This window comes from Callorhinus ursinus, unplaced genomic scaffold (assembly GCF_003265705.2).
Source record: "Callorhinus ursinus isolate GAN/ISIS: 27379988/994484 unplaced genomic scaffold, GSC_fseal_2.0 scaffold11, whole genome shotgun sequence".
Taxonomy (NCBI): domain Eukaryota; kingdom Metazoa; phylum Chordata; class Mammalia; order Carnivora; family Otariidae; genus Callorhinus; species Callorhinus ursinus.
Window position 1 is genome coordinate 12,473,567 of NW_027397073.1, and position 21,899 is coordinate 12,495,465.

General features: G+C 38.7%; 1 protein-coding gene and 1 pseudogene across 2 annotated transcripts in view; both read left to right on the forward strand.

Moving 5' to 3' along the window:
• The window catches only part of VPS4B (vacuolar protein sorting 4 homolog B), a 32,040-nt gene extending 24,556 nt beyond the window's left edge, over positions 1 to 7,484 (forward strand). For both annotated transcript variants that reach the window (XM_025886335.2, XM_025886336.2), the window contains 3 exons: positions 329 to 548; positions 4,042 to 4,182; positions 5,990 to 7,484. In XM_025886335.2, coding sequence (XP_025742120.1) covers positions 329 to 548; positions 4,042 to 4,182; positions 5,990 to 6,091 — 463 coding nt within the window. In that variant the 3' untranslated portion in view covers positions 6,092 to 7,484. The remainder of the gene's footprint in view (positions 1 to 328; positions 549 to 4,041; positions 4,183 to 5,989) is intronic.
• Positions 2,453 to 4,029, forward strand: LOC112834897 (RWD domain-containing protein 4 pseudogene; annotated as a pseudogene).
• Positions 7,485 to 21,899: the final 14,415 nt, after the last annotated feature.

Consider the following 21,899-nt stretch of genomic DNA (forward strand, 5'->3'; position numbering starts at 1 on the left):
GGGACATATCATGTTGTGAATTCTAGACCTTATAAACACTATGGCCAAAATAACCCAAAAATCATGTGAGAAAGATTAAATTACTCCAAACTGGTTCTCTGGCTATTTTGGTTTTACTTGTTAGTTGCTAATGTGTTCTGGATATTTTCCCATTATTTAATGTAAATATATATGTTTAACTCTGACACAATGGGCCCATTTAACTTATTCAGCTTAGCTTTATGTAAATGAGAATATCTGAGCATCTCGTTTCTTGAGGAATCTGAATTTTCAGTTGAAATTAAATATATGTAGTAATATTTTTGACGTAAATTTCTTTCATTTTAAGATTTGAGAAACGAATTTATATTCCTTTGCCTGAGGCCCATGCCCGAGCAGCGATGTTTAAACTGCACTTGGGGACCACTCAGAACAGTCTCACAGAAACAGACTTCCGAGAACTTGGGAAGAAAACAGACGGTTATTCGGGGGCAGACATAAGTGTCATTGTGCGTGATGCGCTTATGCAACCTGTTAGAAAAGTGCAGTCAGCTACTCATTTTAAAAAGGTAAGGAGCTTTGTTCCATCCTTTCAGATACTTTTAAAGTCAAGTTTTGAGACCATCGTTGATTTGTCTTCAAAGAATTTCAGGAAGGTTTCTGTTTTATATAATAAATAATGGGTTTATAGAATAAACGTTGCCATTTCTTTGAAAATAAGTTCTCCCACAAAGTTTATTAATAGCTATTATTAATAGTCTTAATGTATTTTAAAATTTTTTATGCAGTGATTTTTGAAGTACTTACTATTTTGATATAAGTATAGAAACTTTAAATGTATAGTTACTGCTGATGTAACTAGAATATCCTCGAGCCGAATCTGGTGCATTTACACCTCGTTAACAAAGTAAAAATACCAATAGCTAATATTTAAATATTCACTGTGTTCTCTTCTATATCTCACTATTTCATTCGTTCCTCACAAAAATTCTACAAGAGGTGCCTGTTGCCACCTGTTGATCATTAATCTCAGACTCAGATGTTAACAGGATTAAACTGGGACTTGGCTGCTAACACGGTTTGCCAAGGTACGACCAGAGAGGTACAGACACGTGATTTTTCTCTAGGTCACGTGTACTTCAGAATCGGAGTCCCCGCTTCCCATGCACTGTTTTGTCTGCATGAATGGGTTGAGCATATAGCATTTTGTAAAAAGACTGTGGTCCTGGGATGTCCCAAGGTATTTAAGTAATGGTGGAGTAGGTAATTTGTACCAGCCCTGTTGCTGAGGACAGCAATACCCAATATTACCATAAACATCGACGTGAAAATCCCGAAAAACGATTAGCAAACTTAATCCAGCAATATGACAAGACTGATATATCATGACTAAGTTACATACATATGTCTTGTCCCACACTGAAATAAGTTTTTAAAAAAATGATGAGCTTGAATTAAAACCTGAATTTAAAGCCTGACTCCACAATTTATTTGTTATATCTCCTGGAGCAAATTTTATTACCCATTTAAGTTTTGTTTTTATCATCTCTACAGTAGAGACAATAGCACTGCCTCAAAGTACAACTGTGAGAAAGAAATGAAGTAGTTCTCATAAAGCACTTGAGTAGTCCGGGGCGGGGTGGGAATAGCCCTTTCCTTCTGCAGCCACTTCTTTACTGAGGGAAATATAGGAGGCTCAGGGTCATGGTTTATGTCCAGCCATTGTATTTTCTTTTAAATTCTCTATGCATTTAGAAGCTATTGATTGTTAGGAACTCAGTCCTTTCCTACCCAGAACTTTCCATTCTATTCTCCATGTGACTGCCAGGGACAGCTTCTGTGTCCCTGAAGCTGGGTCCTTCTTAGGAGGATAAGGTGAGGCAGCCAAATGAATGTTAACATCTGGCCTCCTGCATCACCATCTAGTAGATATCTCAATGGCCCCATCTTTTACTCCCATTCTTAAGGCTGATTATTTCAATTAGCAAAAACAAGATTGCCTGTTTGTTTATTTATCAAATGTCTAAAGTACTACTCTGAGCGTAGAGTTAAGTCAGAAAGTACTACAATCAAACACAAAAATCCCTGCAGCTGAAATTTTTGTGGGGAAAGACAATAAAATACACATAATGAGTAAAGCTAGAATGTTTATTTTTCTGCACCTGCCCTAATCCTGACGTAATATTTAAGATTGATCATTGTCAAATATTAAATGTGAAAGCAGCCCCCAATTTAGCATAGATCTGTTGCCACTTATAAAATACTTGCATGTGGGGCGCCTGGGTGGCTCAGTCGTTAAGCGTCTGCCTTCGGCTCAGGTCGTGATCCCAGGGTCCTGGGATCGAGTCCCACATCGGGCTCCCTGCTCCGCGGGAAGCCTGCTTCTCCCTCTCCCACTCCCCCTGCTTGTGTTCCTGCTCTTGCTGTCTCTCTCTGTCAAATAAATAAATAAAATCTTTAAAAAAAAAAAATACTTGCATGTGCTGGGGCTGTCCGCCCACAGACCCCTGCAGGCGGCTTCATGCTGCCCGGAGGCTGGGGGCGCGCGTGACTCTCGCCCCCTCTGTGAGGGGTGTGCCTCCCGCAGCCCAGGGCTTGGAAGGGGGACGCCCGGGGCTCGGAGCCACTGCCCTCGCTTTCTCGTTGTCGCAGACGCCCTCCTGGGGGGGGCGTCCCACGACCGACGCAGTGAGTGCCAACGAGGACCAAGAGATGGAACTGGAAGCTCTACATTCTGTTTATGAAGGAGATGAAAGCTTCCAGGAATTAGGTCCAGTGTCATTTCAATACAGGATAGGTGAAAATGGTGATCCCAAAGCCTTCTTAATAGAGATTTCCTGGACAGAAACATCCCCAAACACCTCCAATTATATCTATGAACGCTTTTTTTAACAACACGGTATCATCGGCTGTAAAGCAGAGCATATTAGCCAAGTTACAGGAAGAAGTGGATATCAATCTAGGGACCGCCATGACCTACACGTTGTTTGAATATGCCAAGGACAGTAAGGAGCACTTCATGGAGAATCACCAGCCCGTGAATTCTGTAATACCCATAAGCAGTTATCATCTCCGTTGAAACCCCAATACAGCCCCACGGAGTAAAAAAAAAGAAAAAAAAGAACAGCTTTCAAAAACCCAGAAACGTAAGCCAGTTGATAAAACAGATCACAAAGGAGAATTGCCTCGAGGATGGAACTGGGTTGATGTGGTGAAGCATTTAAGCAAAACTGGCTCTAAAGATGATGAATAGTACTTGGAATTGAAGACAAGGGAAGAACATCCTTTAAGAAGTAAACTGGGTTCAAAATCCTTCATTACTCTTTTTCTGGTATTGAGGTGGCTTTTTATAAAACAATTTTTTTGTATGTTTCTTATGTAAAAAACATTTTAAGCTGAAAGTTCATGAAGAGATCTGGTATTATTTTCACAAACTTGCCTTAATAAAAGGTGAAATGTTAAAAAAAAATACTTGCATGTGACTCTAAGTCACAAAGTTTTGTCCTGGGTGTTATTAAAATTTTATTTTAAATCAGTTAGGAATCTCAAAATAGCACTGAAATTACACTTAGCATTTAATTTTGTACTTATTTTTAAAGAAGGAATTTTTGTTGAGAAAGAAAGATTCAGTGATTTCACACTTATAAATCTTCCAAATATCACAGAACTTTCTCAGTTTTGGAAAATGGAGAAAACTTAAGAGACTTATTGAGGATGCCTTTTTTGTGGACTCTAAGACCGTTTAATAGGCATTAGAGAAAAGAGAACTCTTAACCACAGATGTTTCTTTTTTTTTAATTTTAATTCCTTTTCTCCTTTGATCATGTAAGTAATGTAGGAAATTTCAAAATACAGGAAAGCAACAGGAAAAAAATCAAAACCAAACAAAATCTATCCTGTCACCCAAAGATAACTACATTTTGTTGTATATTCATATTTATTTTTAGAAGTAAACATTTTAACAAAATACAGAGTAGTACATTTTCACATGTCTTGATAATTGCCTAAATCTTAACTTAGTTAATTTGTTCAAGTAAATATTTCAGATTACTTTTTTTCCAGGTGCGAGGACCCTCACGAGATGATCCCAACAAAATAATAGATGACCTGCTAACACCCTGTTCTCCCGGTGACCCTGGTGCCATTGAAATGACATGGATGGAGGTTCCTGGGGATAAACTTTTGGAGCCAGTTGTTTGCATGGTTTGACATTTTAAAAAATTTAAAACATAACGGTTTGTCATTTGTGAGACAAAGATAAACATTTTCAGTTACATAAGATTAGCTAGAAAATATCAGTGTGATCAAGCATGTTTGTGTAATACTACTCAAAAAGTTGTAAAGTTAATTGAACTTAAAAATATAAAAAATAATTATCTTTGAAATAGTTTCTTGGGCTTTAAGAAAAATTTTAAGTGAAAAAGCTCTTTTTCAAAAAACAGGTTTCTAAGTTTATATAGGTCTTATGGCTGGGATACTATCAACAGAATACTTATTTATATGGCATAAATTATTGTCAAGACTTAACTAAAAAGTAGAACTGGTGAAATTTCTTTTCTGAATCTAAGATTTTGTAAAATATCCAGAAACCTTAATGCATCTGTCATAGTAATCATAATGGTGTTTTTCTGTTTTACTTCTTCAAGCTTTGTAGAAAGTTTAATGTAGTGCTTGAAAGAAAAAGTCCTGAAACCAAATTTTTATGATAAAAAAATCCCATTTCTATAGTTTATATTGGAGGGATTTATAATTCTTAAGACTTATTTTGTAAGGTATAGGAAGCTTACTGTGAAAAGCTACATTTATTATTTTTATGTTTTCTTATTGGTACATGCTGAGTTTTTTAAATCTTCTGCTTCAGTTACAGATTTTCAAAGAGCTTTATGCCGGAATTAACAGTAACTTCCAGAGGAGAAACTTATTTACGTGATATGTACACATAGATCTATAGACATACACGTACCTCTATAAGTACATAGTATGTATATAGATATATTTATGTGTTAATTATGCTTCTCTGAGAAGTTATTCAGAAACCCTTTTTTGTTTCAGTCCTTGCTATGTTATTTTTTTTAAGATTTACCTCTTTATTTTAAAGAGAAGAGTGAGTGCGGGTGGGGGTTGGGGGAAAGGGAGAGAGAGAATCTCAAGCAGACTCCCTGCTGAATGTGGAACCCATCATGGTGGGGATCCCTGAGATCATGGCCTGAGCCAGACGCTCAACCAACTGAGCCACTCAGGTGCCCCACTTGGGTTATGTTTTATAAAGATTTTGTTCTTTGACCATTTTTCATACTGTTTTATAAGAGACATAGCCCAGAAGTTAATCTTTAATGAATCCCTGATGTTAGCCTATTTTCTTCCCATTTTGATCATAATTTTAATTAATAGTTAAAAATTCCAGGGGCGCCTGGGTGTCTTGGTCGGTTACATGTCTGCCTTTGGCTCAGGGCCTGATCTTGGGCTCTCTGCTTCCCCCTCTCCCTCTACCCTCCCTCCCACCAGTACTCTCTTGTCCCTCTCTTTCTCTCTCAAATAAATAAAATCTTTTTTAAAAAATTCTGAGTATAGTTGGTTTTAATTAAATGGTGTTGTGTTTCACATAAGTATAAGTGAATAACTTCTATAAGTGAATGACTAAATTCCTTTTGGACTGCACTTGGTGAACTCTCTTGTTTTAAGAAAAAAACAGATAAGACCAGAAAAGAGATCAGGGACATATTTTGGAAGGCCTTCATCTTCAAGCTAAAAGGATTATACTCCTGATAGCTAATGGGAGCCATTGAAAGTTGTGGTCAGGACAAGGCAAGCAGCTTAAAGTTACTGTGCAAAGGAAGAACAGGATCAAAGACATCCTTTGGAAAGAATAAGAGAGTTTATTGTTAGTAACTTAGTTACACTGCAAATACTTAGATTTAACCTCAGGTGGGAAGTTAGTTAATAATAAATACAATGATTTTTATTTGATTAAATCTATTACTAATACTCCTCCCTTCTTTTTCCCTGACAGTCGGATATGTTACGGTCACTATCTAACACAAAACCCACAGTCAACGAACATGACTTGTTGAAATTAAAGAAGTTTACAGAAGATTTTGGCCAAGAAGGCTAAACCAAAGACAACGAGGAAGACATTTACCATGTGTGTTCTTTATTTCGTAGGTCCTTTTGCCTTTCTTGGATGGCATTCAGATTATTTCCAGTAAAACTCTTTTACCACAGGGAAATACAGATCTCACTCCAGAGTTCCTTTAATTTTATATGTATTTTTGCTCCATTACCAGTTAAATGCTCCTGTTAACAAAAATTATAAAATAATGGATAATAAGGAAATGAGTGTTATATGAATGGCAAAAAATAGGAATTACCCAGTTAGGAAGAGGATGAACATTGATTGAGATACCAATATTTAGAATTGGTGGTATTTGCAAAGAGCATTTCTTTTTTTCTTTTTCTTTTTTTTTCTTTTTTACCAAAATGAAATAGGGCTTACTTTATATTTTGAAAAACAGTTCTTAAGCATAATTCTCATCAATGTAAAATTTATTTACTTTATTAAAAAATTTTAAATAATAGAATATTCTCAGGGATGGGCAATAAAACAGCAAAGAGCACTGTGATTGGGCTTGAAAGATTCTGAATTGTGTTCTAGCCAAGTCTCATTGATTTTTGATAGGCTAACATTTTTCTTTGTGTAGATATCAGTAATTTTCTTTAAAAGCAGCAAACTTCTATATTTAATTAAATAATACCTTTCACTGTGCAGTCTCAAAAGAAAGACTTTCTAAATTGGTATTGTCTTCATCTTGAAGAAGAAAATTGTCTATTTCAGTATCTTTTTGTAGGAAGATTGACCAAAACAGATGGCAAATAAATACATACTTTTTAAATAATTCTGTCATGAAATACTATAATGGGAACTTTTGCTAAAAGGAATGGCCTCCCTTTGAATTATGGGAAGTTTCTTGTGGGGGTGTGTGTGTACATATATATATATATATAATTTTTTTTTTTTTTTTAAATATAGGCTACCAAGGGTCTTGTCTTTTACCTTTTAAGTCCAGGGAACAGTTTGTCCTTGCCACACATATGTTATCAAGTGTAACGCTTGTGAAGCTTTAGAAATGAGCTAATGTCTCCTTAAATAATAAAATACAAACATGATTATGTTATTTTAATATCTCCAAATAAATCTGAAGGTGTATGTTACACACTTTAGCATCAACACTAAGTTGTGCCTTGTGCGTTTGCATTGGTTATATATGCAAAAGGATGATTAAGTTAGCTGGAATGAGGTTGGTTCCTTAATGACTATAAAATTCTTCCTTGCAAATACTATAGAATAACTTGCATTTTAAAGTATATTTGCACATTTTATGTATAATGCTCTGTCGTTGCCTTTGGATTTTCTGTACGGATTGTTTTTGTTGATACTAAATGGAAATCATAGGCCTGAAATACGCTGTTCTTATGTGAAGTAAATTGATATAACCTACTATTGGCTATATTCTGTGTATGCTGCTTTATTTTGGGATCTGTAAAGGAGAAAATATTATCTAAATTGATTAGATACAAAGATATCATTAGAAATTATTGAGAATGTACACATGAAAATTCTGTTCTTCAACTTTAACGTGAGGGTTGGGAGTTAAGTTGGCAGACTAACAGTTCTTTGTGGCTGCCTTATAAAATAATTTATATTCTTTATCAGCCTCAGAATTATATAGTATTGCTATTAATTATATCACTAGGAGACTTCACATAATTATATAATAGTTGAAATTCAGAATTTTTTGTAAATCCAGAATTTATTTTGAGGAGGTATTTTACTTAATTTGACAAAATACATGACCCAATAGTAAGTATAGTGTTGATGATAAATGGGTACTTTCTCACACTTAATTCTTGAGTGTGCTTAGAGAAGGGTAGCTCAGTATCCATATCACTTCCAGCCATGGCTCCATTTTCTATATTACATCTACATTTTTTACATTTCTGGTTCTAAACCTATTTCTGGAATCAAACAATTTTAGACTTACTCTGAAATGGTAGCACATAGACCATATCCCGTGAGTTCTTTAGGGACAGATAAGTACTCACAATGTTCAGGCTCTGCCTGAACTTGGACTATTACAAAATTTGGGGTAGATGGTTTCTGAGGCTACTTGGTGTACCTCTATGAGCTGTACCCTAGATGTTGAAGAACACTTTTTTTCCTCCAGCCTGGAAACGATAGGAGTCTTAATAAAAAGAATTTCAATAGAAAATTAACTTTTGAGTTTCCTGATAACATGCAGAAAAAGAGAATGAGCATATATATTTGATTATTAACGTGAAGTACCATTCAGCCACTTTTCCCTGGCATTGGTTAGAAATTGAGGCACGCCTCTGTAACGCAGCCGTAGATGTTGCTTGATGCTGTTGCAAATGGAACAACAGCAAGTGCCCAGCATGGACACTGCTTTTACCTCCCCTTTGTGAGCTCTCATAGATGTCATGTGCTTTCCTGCCTCCATACCTTCCTTTACCACCTTCTGTTACTGTACTACAATGTCCTTTCTTCTCTGCTGGTCCAAATCCCATTATTTCCACTAAGACTTAGCTCATGGCCTGTATCATCTCTGCCAAGAAGAATTCCTAAACTACCCCCAGTCCTACCTTTGGCTTCCTAGATTATCTGTGAGGCTTTTTATAAAATAGATCATTTGAAGTGACTTTGCTCTTGCTGCTCTAGTGAAATGATCAATTTCAGTCTTGGTTACTGGGGAGTAAAATCAGAGGTAGGCCAGGACTGGCTCCTCTTGGCTTAGGAGAGCCAGTGCCCATCTCTTCCTACCTGTGAGTTCCGTGAGCTTGTTTTGGCAGCTTGAAATCTGCTGCGGTGGGAGAGCCGTGCCACGGAAATCAAATTGCAGTTAGCGTGGTGCCACACAAAACCAAGTCTGTTTGTAATTGAAAAATTAATATTTATTGCATTTACAGAAATAAAGTACAGAAGTTACATTTTTAGAGTCATAAAAAGCATTTGATAAAATCCAGTACCTATTTATGATTTTTTTTAAAAAAAACTTTACAAACTAGGAAAAGAAGGGAGCCTCTTAATATAGGGCATCTGCAAAAAAAAAAAAAAAAAAAAAAAAGGAAAAGCTGCACTATAGCAAGCATCATACTTAATTGTGAATTATGGAAAACTACTCCCCAGCTATCACCACTTTTCAACTTTGGACAGGAATTTCTAAGTTTAGGGATTAAAAAGGAAGAAACAAAATTGTTATTCTCAGATAACATTGTATATGTAGCAAATTCAAATTAATATAAACAACTTAGAATTTGAATTTACTAAGATTACAGGACACAAAGTTAATAAAATCATGGTGGTTATCTGAGCAACAATTAGGAATTGAAAGTATGAAAACAATACCAATTATAATAGTATCAGAAAGCATCAGATACCTCAAAATAAGTCTGAAAGATACACAGACCTTCACATAAAAAACTAGGATACACTACAAAGAAAAACTTGAGTAAGTAGATGTTCATGAGTCAGAAGACTTAGCAAAGTATCCATTCTGAGTTGATTCTAGACTTAATGTAATCTCAAATCTGGGTCTGGGTGATACGTAGGTCACTCTGTACATCTATGTATGTATTCTATATCTCCAAAAACAAAAATAGATGCTTAATTTATTGATGATTAAAAAATATATTTTATAGTTTGAATCCATTTTTATAATAGTATATTTCTCCTAGCTGTATGTTTTTTGTCCATTTATATAATCACTCACCCAGATACCTGTACATATACATAGAAACAAATTATTTTCACCTTATGTTCATTTTGTTATTTGTGGGTAGTGAGATTTTGGTTGATTTTTTTTTATTTTTAATTTTCTCTACCTCTTTTTATCTTCAGGTATATTTTCAGATGTCACCTTTTCAGTGAGACATTCCCTGGTCATCCTATTTAAAATTGCAATCCCTCCTGATGCTCTTATACCCAATCCCTGCTTTCTTTTCTTCTGCAGCACTTACCATGTAACCTGCTATATAGTTTACTATTTTTCTTATTTGTAATTTTTCCTACTAACATGTATGTTCTGTGAGAACTGGGATTTTCTTTGCTCGTTTTTTTTTTTTTCTCTCTCTCTCTCCTCTCTCTTTCTGCTGTATCTCAGTATCTGGAACAGTGCCTGGTGCCTGATGGTGCTCAATAAATATTTATTGAGTGAATGAATCTTTGTATGTTTTTCTCGGTTTGAATACTTTACAATAAGCATATATTATTTTTGCCCCTCTCCCACGCTTTTACTTTAAAAAAAAAGAAAATTAGGAATGAAAACAAATACATCAAGAAATTAACAGTGGCTAAATCTGGGTGGTAGCAGTATGGAAGCTTGTTAATTTTTCCTTTGTTTTCATCTTTAAATATTTTAATTTCCCAAAATAAGCAAAAGTTTTTAGGGAAGAATTACAGTTGGGCTGAGAGCTGATCACAGGAATTTGTTTCCCTCTTTGGAGCCCTATAAAAATAACAACAGCTTTTAAGAAGAGAGTGAAAAAATAAGACAGCATAGATCATTCTTCAAACACATGGACTTTGGAAGAGTGCTATTCATCCAAACTGCCTTCCTGATTTGGGGAATGCCCCTAGCCTCCTGCTACAGAACCAAAGTAGGGACATCCTGTTTTTCTTCAGCACGAGGCAGCCATCACAGGGGCACCTGACTAGCCATGGTTAATCAGGTGCTGCCATCCAGGTCCCTCTATCTTGAGCACCACAAGGATGTCAGGACATTAAAAACAGGGTCATAGCAGCATCAGTAGCATCTGACCCGATGGGAATCTGGTAGCTTGTGGCGAGACAGCTAATTACATTATGGTCTGTGATCCCATGGAATGAAGTACCCAGCGAGGACAAGACATTGGGGAACTGCTTCGTAGCTGCTGTAGAACAAAATGAAGGCATGAGAACTTCAAGGACTGCTAGTTGAGGTCAGGGCAGGGAGAGAAACCCAGGGATCTTCTATGACTATAAACATTTCTTGCATTCACAGTACTAAAATAGTCAAGTGAAACAATACTTGATTGTGCAGTTACCAAGTGATAATCAGTTGAATTCAGATTCAGTTTTGTGGGGTTTTTTTTGTTTTTTTGCTGTGAAGGTAAGGAAATTTGGGAGGCAAAGAGCAGGGTGCATAGTTTTGGGATGTGTAAATTTATGAGGATTTGAAGGATTCTGAGTCTCAGGACATAACCTGGAGCACTGTGGGTGGAAGTGGAGTATTTTGATGATCAGTCAAGAAAAGGAGAACCTAGTTTCAGAAATGATCAAATCTTATTGATGTGGGTTCAGTCAACAGAGACTCTGAATTTAGTATTTTGGTTTGAGCTGCTGCAAGTGGTTTTAATTGTTTGGCTGGTTGAAGAAATAATTGGACAATCGACTCACTTGGAACTCCATTAATATATAATGTAAAAGGAAGAACCCAATATCTTTAGGAAATAGAAATGCTGGCGTGGATTCACCTTGTAAGAACCTTCACAAGGCTTCACTGTTCCCAGAGAAGATCCATAACCCAGTCCCTTAACTCAGCCTTTGATAGGTGAAAGAAATGCACTCCCAGTTATTTTACTGGCTCTTTGAAAGATTGGAGCTGGAAAGATCCTTTGGTTGCAGAAGCCAAGTAATGTCAATTAACCAGTACAAGCCGAGTGGACTTGGTCAGCACATGAGGTAATAGAGCTGGCATGACAGAATGATCTTCGCCTCAGATCATAAACAATAATTCAGTGGTGCTGGGGTCCTCGGGACCAAGGTAAATGAAGTAAATGCTACTTCATTAGTATAACCAAAAAACTCCCAAGTCTGGCCTCCAAGAGGCTTGACCATCATGGCTTAAAGCACTGTTTTTCTCCCTTGATTTCTGTGGATCAGAATCTGTGGATCTCTAGCTCGCGGGGTCTAGCTAGGAGCCATGTGCACAGTGGCGATCGGAGAGGGGCTGGGGCTGGAAGAGCAGAGCACTGACACAGCCAGGGGACAGCGGGAGAGCTCCATGAAGTCTCAGGGCCTCTCCAAGCGGTGTCTGCATGGGCTAGTGGGGGCTTCCATGCAGCATGGCCCCCCCGGGGCGGTCAGGATGAAGGCTTCAAGATCCAAGTGTCCCAGAGAGGCAGAAACTATATTCCCTTTAGTGGTGGTCTCAGAAGTCACCGTGTGTCACCTCTGCCATACTCTACTGGTTGAAACAGTCACAAAAGCCCTCCAGTTTCAAGGGGAGAGGATATAGATCCCACCTGTCACCGGGAGACAAGGGAACACAGTGAAAAAGGCATTTGAGTTGAAAGATATCGTGGCCATTTTTCAAAAAAAAAAAAAAAAAAAGAACCAAACCTAATTACCCCTGGTGGAGCTGAGGGTTTGAGAGTCAGGAACTGCTGATTTACATAACCGGCCCACGCTACTGTTTGTTTTTATAACCATGGGCAGTTACTCTTTTGATTAAAAAATGAAATGAAAAAACATCAAAATCACCAAAAGACAAAGCAATTGCATGGTTAAAAAAATCATATCAGATATTATCTAAACCATGTAAGATAATATGCATGAAGAAAAAAAGCAGGGGTATGACAGAAGTCTCATTTCGCTTAGAATTTATACATACTTGGCTTCGCCTCTAATGTGCTTGCCCTCAAGAAGCATATAGTTCAGCTAAACAGACAAATGAATCAGCAATTAGAGCGCAGCGCTTTGAGTTCAGTGACAGACATGCGTGGGGACCACGCAAATACGGAGGGCCAGCATTGAAAGAAGGCTAGAAGTAGAGGGGCAGAGAACCTCATCTGCCGTCCTTGGGGGGTGAATATTCAAATTTTTATTCTGAAACTAATAATGGGAAAGATTAAGCATTCATTCACCCTTCATTCTTAGGAGTAACAGTAATTTATACCAAGTTGACAGAAAGCTAGTGCTTTTCCTCTCTCCCTCTTCCTGTCTCCCCTTCCTTCCCTCCCTCCCTCTCTCTCTGCTGTAGAGAGAACAGCAAAATGTAGCCAATTTTCATTGGCAACCCCAATGAAATAATTGACCCAGGCAAATATCAATGGATGCTAAAACTATCGCATGAAACACAGAATATTTACACGGGATTTGTTTGCTATGTTTCCTCAATGACAAACCACTCAAAATCAATGTCAGCTTAAAATACCATTTATTTTTTTTTCTCGTGACTGCAAATTAGGCAGAGCTCCATGGAGAGGACTTGCCTCTGCTTCATGTGGTGTTGGCTGGGGTGGCTTGACCGGGCTAAAGAATTCAAGATGGCTTCACTCCTATCTCCAGTGCCTCCAGCTGAGCTGGCGGGACCTCTCTCCGCTTTGTGGTCTCTTATCGTTCAGTAGTCCAGCCTGAGTTTCTTTACTTGGCAGCTTGAACCCAAGAGGGCAAAAAGAGAAGCTACAAGGCCTCTTAAGGCCTAGGCCCCAAAATAAGGATAAACCACTTCCACCACCCTCTAATTAGCTAAACTGACTTACGAGGCCAGTCCAGATTCAAGGGATGAAAAAGATTTCTACCTTTTTTTTTAAGATTTTATTTATTTATTTGACACAGAGAGCACAAGCCGGGGGAAGGGCAGAGGAAGAGGGAGAAGCAGGCTCCCCGCTGAGCAGGAAGCCAGACATGGGGCTCGATCCCAGGACCCTGGGATCATGACCTGAGCCGGAGGCAGACGCCTAACGACTGAGCCACCCAGGTGCCCCAGATTTCTACCTCTTGATGGGAGGAGCAGAGCATGCTAACAGAAATGGGAGGAATTATTGGTGACAATCTGCCAGCATTTCATGGTGTTACTCCCAGATGACTTGCTGATTACAGAGGGGAATGTGACCTTTACAATGGAGAGGTATGCTTGTCACCACCTTACCCAAGAAGTCCAATTAAATTGAGCATCACTTGTAGTGGACAAACTAACATGAGCTGCTGGGCAGGATGCAATACAAAATAGGCATATGAAGTGTTCCTACCAAAAATGTGTCATCTGAATCTAATCAAGCCATAGACCTAACTGCTGGGTTCCAGAAAATTCAAGGGACAGAGAAATAACATCAGGAAGAACCAATCAGGCAAAAGAGAATATAGGGTATCTACTAGAAAACTGGCCTGGTCTCCAACAAGTGGATACCATTAAACAAAATAAAAGGTTGGGGGACTCTTCTAGATTAAAAGAAACTGAAGACACATAACCCAATAACCCAATGTAATATGTGAAGCTTGGCTGGAACCTGGTTTTGTTGGGGGGGCGGGGAGAAAACAGCTGTAAAAACCAACTAGAAGGTAACTGAAAAAATACAAATATGAACTAGATATCAGATATTATGGCATTGTTACTGTATTGGGTGGGATAATTGTACTGTGGTTATATTGGTGTGTATTGCACCATTATTTTTGGATGACACGTCCCAAAACATACACATATAAGGATGAGAGATGAAAAGTCCCTGAAGTCTACAACTTACTTTGAAGTCATGTAGAGCAAATGTGACTAATAAATAAGACTGAAGGATTAAAGATCATTTCTGAAGGAGGTGAAGCTTGGGGCTAGTTTGAAAGACACATAGCGGTAGAATCCATCACTGACTATTTCCCAAGCACTAACACAGACCCACAGGTAGTCTATGAACAAGATCATGGAACTGCCTTTGTTATGTACAACTGAACACTATTCCGGCCATCATGGCAAGACATTTGGATGTAGGCAGTCCTTGATATGGGAAGAGTTGTGTCTTGGAAAGTTGCCAGAACTCCAAGACTTCTATCCTGTTTTCCCAAAGACTTCTAAAAAATTTGTCAATGGATTCTTAGCAGAATTATTTATGGCCTAAGACATCACACAGTGCAATAGTAAAAGGCTTCTGTATTCTTAATTGCAACATATGATGGTCTTAGGCCATAAAGAATTCCTTTAAAAATCCACTGACAATTTTAGAGAAACCTTTGAAAATTCTGTATTAAAGAAAAAGGGATTACATGAAAAAATATCAACATGCAACAGAGCTCTGGATTATTAAATGAAAACATTAAAACTGAAAATGGAAGAAATTGGTAGCAACCGCATGACAGTAGATAGGGTGGTGTAAAAATGGTTAACAGGTGTAGTACGGAGCCCAGCACTGGCCAATCAGAACAGCAGGCTGCTATCAGCCCCTGCTTCTCTCCAAGGGGATAGTACACACACAGACACACACACACACACATACACACATGCTCGCACACATGTGTGCGCCATCTTTCCTCTAAGAACATTAGTTCTCACAGATTCCTTCTGCTCTAGGTTTGACTACAAAGTAAGGGAAAACCTTTGACATTTTTCTATTACTTTAGGGGATGTTGAAAATCCGGGCGCTCACGTAGGCCAAGTCTAAATTTCAGTTCACACATTCCAATAGGCAAATATAATACCGTCTTTCTACATCATCATTCAATCAAATCTAAATCTGCTGTTAATTCTCTATCAGGCCTCCTCCCCAAAGGATTGCAGGAAGGGCCAAGAGGCTTCTCTGGTGCTCAGACAGGAGATAAATCTCTAGTGCACCAAGTAAATCTATTACTGGCATTCTTACTGCTTACGTCCAGAGACGTTCCTCAGCAATCCCCGTCCATGCCAGGGACACAATAGAAGAATCTTTGCCGAAGGCTGGAAGCCTCAGTGGCATCCTGTCTAAGGTTTGGCCACTGGTGTGTGTGGGTGGCTCCAACCCTAAGACCTTGTGAGGTGAGAGATTTTCTATTTTTAAGTGTCCAATTCAGTGGCATTAAGTACATTCACACTGTTGTGCGACCATCACCACCACCGATTTCCAGAATTTTCATCAACCTGAACAGAAACTCTCTATTAAATAATAACTTCCCCACCTACCCCAGCCCCTGGTGACCACTATTCTACTTTCTTCCTCTATGAATTTGCCTATTTTAACTACGTCATATAAATGGACTCATACACCATGTGTTCTTTTGTATGTGGCTTATTTCACCTGGCCCAGTACCTTCAAGGCCCATCCATGTTGTGGCATGTTATCAGAACTTCATTTGTTCAAGTTGAATAATATGCCACTGTATGTACATATATGCCACATTTTGTTTATCCATTTATCTGCTAATGAACATTTGTGTTGTTTCCACCTTTGGCTATCGTGAGTAATGCTGCTAAGGACACGGGTATTCAAGGATCTGTTTGACTCCCTTTTGGGTATATACCTAGGCGTGGAATTGCTAGGTATATAGAATCATCATATGGTGAATCATCATGTGGTCATTCCAAGTTTAACTTTTTGAGAAACCACAACAGTGATGGCACCACTTTGCATTCCCACCACCAGTGCATGAGGGTTCCAGTTTCGCCACATCTTTACCAACACTTGTTATTGTCCATTTTTGTTTTGTTTCGATTTTTTTAATAGTCATCCTAATGGATGTGAAGTGTATTTGTTATTTTTCAAATCAGAAAAAAAATGTTGTCATCAACAATTTCTAAGGACCAAGAATGAGATGATTTGGGATGATGACTGCAGGTATGTAACCCCATCAAAAACCTCTGCTACTCATCAGTCAGTCATGTTAAGATGATCTTTACAACAGTTTTAATATTTTTTCACCATGGATATCTTTTGCATTAATTTTTTCACAATTGTCTTAAAACATTGTTTATGTTGATGACTGGTTATTTTGAAATCCCACCAAACTTTGTTCCTGAGTCAAGTGCATCAGTTGCTTCCCCTGTCTCTTGTCCTGCCATGTTTGTAAACTGGAAGTATGGTTGAAGTTACCAGAAGTAATGTCAAATTCTTCTTTTTGCTAAACCTTTCAAATGAACAGTCACACATATTTTACACTACAGCTTTTGAGAAAAAAGTTCCTACTCATGCGCAGAAAAGCACCATTTAGTACTTTATGTAGCAACAGAGAGTATCATTGGGGGAATTTCCTAAATAACTCTTACACCGAATGTAAGCTTTTTTGTACTTGGATCTAAATTCTAACCAGGTTTATTTAACCTTTTGGATAATTCAAATGCTAGAATTTGAGGAAAGTACACATTACGTTTTCTAATACCTAAGAAGGAAAGTTGCCAGATAAGGGTTGGGTGTTATGTGTTGTTACAAGCTGGATTCTCCAGAAGCCAACAAGAGGAGTTTGAGGGGCAAGATGTTTACTACAGATCATCCCCTATGAACAGAAGGGGGTGGAAGTAGAACTAGGCAAAAAAGAAGTCAAAATCTACAATTTGAGTAGGGCTCAGCATGGATGGTTCATCTCTGCTGGTGAGGTGTCACTAGGGGATGGAGAATGACATTGCAAAATGGCTCACTCACTCAGCTGGCAAGTTGGTGTTAACGATTGGCTGGGAACTCAACTGGGGCTGCACACTGGAGGCCTCAGTTCTTCACAAGGACATCTCCAGAGACTGCTTGAGCTTATTCAGAGGATCATGGATGAGTTCTCAGGCTTAATGTTCCAAGAAAACCAGGGAGAAGGTACGTGGCCTCTTGGAATCTACTGCAGTGTCATTTCTGCCACAGTCGATTGGTCAAAGCAGTCCAAAGGCCAACCCGGTTTCAAGGGGAGGGGACATAAATCCCACCACTCAATGGAATGAGTGTCACATTATAAAAGAGCGTATGGGGGCGCCTGCGTCGTCCAATCGGTTCAGTGTCTGCCTTCAGCTCAGGTCATGATCCCAGGGTCCTGGGATCGAGTCCCTCGACGGGCACTCTGCTCAGCAGGGAGCCTGCTTCTCCCTCTGCCCTCTGCCTGCCACTCTGCCTTCTTGTGCGCATGCTACCTCTCTGTCAAATAAATAAATAAATAAAATCTTTTTAAAAAAATAAAATAAAAGAGTGTGTGGGATTGGAGATGTTGTGGCAGTCATCTTTGGAAAATAGAGTTCACTACAAAAATAATTCTCTAGATGAACCACTTTTATGCACACTTTTGACAAAGAGCCTAACAGTTTCATCATTCTTTTTCTCTATATTATGACTATATTTATTATTTTTAAGTCTGTGGACTCTCACAGCCAGTCATTAAAGCTTGCATTTTGCACGTGTTTGCTTTGGTTAGGTGTCATTTTATTTTCCTGATTGGTTTGCCACAGAGAGGAGATAAAAAAGGAAACTGGACATTCAACACAGTTTGAGGAGCAGTGCTGAACGCCCTGATCTCAGCCCCGAGCGACAAGGGCAGGGCTGCCTGAGGGGCGCCAACTGGCCCTGCGGCATGCGGAACACTTGTGACCTGGATGTAGCACGTGCTGCAGTAGCAGGAGACAATGTGGACCCCTCATCAGTCAGGAGTGTTAGCTTCCCTCTTCGTTTCTTCAGGTCTGTCATTAGGAAAGTTGGTATTGTTTTGTTTGCCTCTGTAATTATTCCTCTTTTGGCTCCATATCCCTCTACTTCCTTTGATAATGTCTTACCCCTTTCCCATAAACAACAATAAAATGTACATACTTCCTCTTCTTCCCAACTCACTTGATTTGAATCAATACTTCTTCATGTTTACCTTTGTGGTGTTAGATGTTTATACTTCTATGACTTGACTTGTCAGCTTGAAATAGTATCTTTGGATTTCAGTTATAAATGACACCATTCATAAAGTCACTCCTCCCTTCTGCATCTTCCTTCCCCTCCTAAAATGCATTTCTTTTATTATTTTTCCATTGTTAAGGTATATACCAATTACATAGTATTCTGTTCCCTAGCCCCTACATTTGTTTTAGTCCTTGTTCTACTGTATATTCATTTCTGAAATTCTCAAAAGGTAGTGCCGTACTTTTCCAGTCATCTTTTTTTTTTTTTTAAAGATTTTATTTATTTATTTGACAGAGAGAGACAGCGAGAGAGGGAACACAAGCCGGGGGACTGGGAGAGGGAGAAGCAGGCTTCCCGCCCAACAGGGAGCCCGATGCGGGGCTCAATCCCAGGACCCTGGGATCATGACCTGAGCCAAGTCAGACGCTTAACTACTGAGCCACCCAGGTGCCCCTCCAGTCATCTTTCAGCTGGCCACATACTAAATGTTTGTGTCCCCCCAAATTCATATGTGAAATCTCAATGCCCAACAGGATGGCATGTGGAGGTGGGCCATTGACAGGTGAGTTTGGTCTCATGAATGGGATTAGCGCTCTTCTAAAAGAGACTCCCTTCCCCCTTCTGCCGTGTGAGGACACAGTGAACAGACACTGGCTATGAACAAGGAAGTGGGACCTTACCAAACACGGCGTCTGCCAGCACCTTGATTTTGGACTTCCCAGCCTCCAGAACTGCGAGAAATAAACTCTTTTGTTGATAAGCCACCAAATCTGTGATATTGTTTTATAGCAGCCTAAATGGATTAGGAGCCTTAATACTTTCCTCAAGAAACACTCATGGGAAAAACATTTCCTTATTTATTACATGTTCAGTGGGTGAAATACAGATTAGCTGGGTACAAAACCTAGGCTCAACATTCTTTCCTTGAGGATCTTAGAGATGTATCTTTGTTCTCATGTGTTGACTGTCACCATGGAGAAATCTGAAACTAGCCTGATCTCTTTTATAAATAAGTGACCTGAATTTTTTGCCTGACTGACCAAAGTTGTCATTCTTTGAAAATCCAGTGTTTTTTTTCTAACGGTTTTATAGTTTTGCATTTATGTCCATGATTCCTTCTGCATTAGTCAGGGCTCTCCAGAAACAGAACCAATGGAAAATTGATTGGTTGACTGATTGATTTTAAGGAATTGGCTTACATGATTCTGGAAGCTGTCAAGTTCCAAGATCTACAGGTGAGTTGGCAAGCTGCAGGCCTGGAAAGAGCCAAGATTTCAACTCAAGTCCAAAGGCAAGAAAAAAAGCCGATGTTCCAGTTCAAAGGCCAGCAGGCAGAAATAATTCTCTGTTACGTGGTGGAGGGTCAGCCTTGGGTAGGCCTTCAACAGATTGGTTGGGACCCACCCACACTGGGAAGGCCAATCTGCTTTATTCAGTCTACTGATTTAAATGTTTATCTCACTATACACACTCTTGCAGAAAAACCCAGAATACTGTTTGACAAAACAGTATGGTCTAGTTTTATTGATGTATAAAATTAACTATTATGCCATCTGAATTAATTTTTGTGGAAGGTGGAATGTTCAGGTTGAGGTTCATCTTTTTGTCTATAGATGCCCAATTGTCCCAGCACCATTTATTAAAAAGGCTACCTTTCCCTCCACTAAATTTCTTTTCAGGGGCGCCTGGGTGGCTCAGTTGTTAGGCGTCTGCCTTCGGCTCGGGTCAGGATCCCGGGGTCCTGGGATCGAGCCCCGCATCGGGCTCTCTGCTCCGTGGGAAGCCTGCTTCTCCCTCTCCCACTCTCCCGGCTTGTGTTCCCTCTCTCGCTGTGTCTCTCTCTGTCAAATAAATAAATAAAATCTTAAAAAAAAATTTCTTTTTCACCTTTGTAAAAAATCAGTGTGGTGTATTTGTGTGGGTCTGCTTCTGGGTCCCATCGATCTATGTATCTGTCCTTCTGCCAATTCCACCCAGCCTTCATTACTATAGCTATATAATAAGTCTTGAAAATCAAGTAGACTGATTTCTTGAACTCTATTCTTCTTTTTAAAAAGATTTTATTTATTTATTTATTTACTTACTTACTTATTTGAGAGAGAGTGCATGATCACGTGTGATGGTAGGGGAGCAGAGGTAGAGAGATAAGCAGACTCCTTGCTGAGCGCAGAGCCCAACACAGGGCTTGATCCCAGGACCCTGAGTCCAGGACCTGAGCCAAAGTCAAGAGTTGAATGGTCAACCGACTGAGCCACCCAGATGCCCCATCTATTCTTTTTACAAAAAAGTTTTAGCTATTCTTGTTTCTTTACCTTTACATATAAATTTTAGAATACTCTTGCCTATAGCTACAAAAAATCTTGCTGGGCTTTTGATAGAAGCATATTAAACAGTATATCCAGTGGCGGGAAATGTCAATTGTAATAAAATACACATGACATGAAATTTACTATCTTAACCATTTTTTAAAGTCAACAGCTCAGTAGCATTGAGTATACTCATATTGTTGTGCAAACATCATGACCTTGGCCTCCAGAATTCTTTTCATCTTGCAAAACTGAATCTCTGTACCCATTAAACAATAACTCTCCATGCTACCTTCCTCCCAGCCTCTGGAAATTGATATTCTATTTTCCTTTTTCCTTTCTTTCTTTCTTTCCTTCTTTCTTTCTTTCTCTTTCTTTCTTTCTTTCTTTCTTTCTTTCTTTCTTTCTTTCTTTCTTTCTTTCTTTCTTTCTCTCTCCCTTTTCTTTCCTTTCTTTCTTTCTTTCTTTCTTTCTTTCTTTCTTTCTTTCTTTCTTTCTTTCTTTCTTTCTTTCTTTCTTTCTTTTTCTTTTTTTCTTTTCTTCTCTCCTCCCCATCAATCCCCAGTCTCCAGTAACCACTATTTTGCTCCCTGTTCCTGTGAGTTTCACTTTTTTTTTTAACGATCCCACATATAAGTAAGATTATGCAATATTTGTCTGTATTTCTGTGAAATCTTTCTATAGTCACTTAGCATAATGTTCCCAGGTTCATTCATGTTATCACAAATGGCGGGATTTCCTTGTTTTTAAAGGCCAACTAATATTTCATTGTATATATTTTTACCACATTGTCTTTACTCATTCATCCACTGATGGACATTTAGATGGTTCTAAAACCTGTTGGTGAAGTTCTAACAGGAACCGCAGTTGGGCTAGGATGATACGGAGCTGCAGGTGTTAATGGGATTAGGTGAAAGTCTGGATGAAATGTGGGACGTTTGAACAGACTCTATGTGAAGTGCTTGCATCTCCTTTATGTGAATGTCCTATGGGCTGGATTTTGTGTCTGACTGGGGAGAGTTTCCT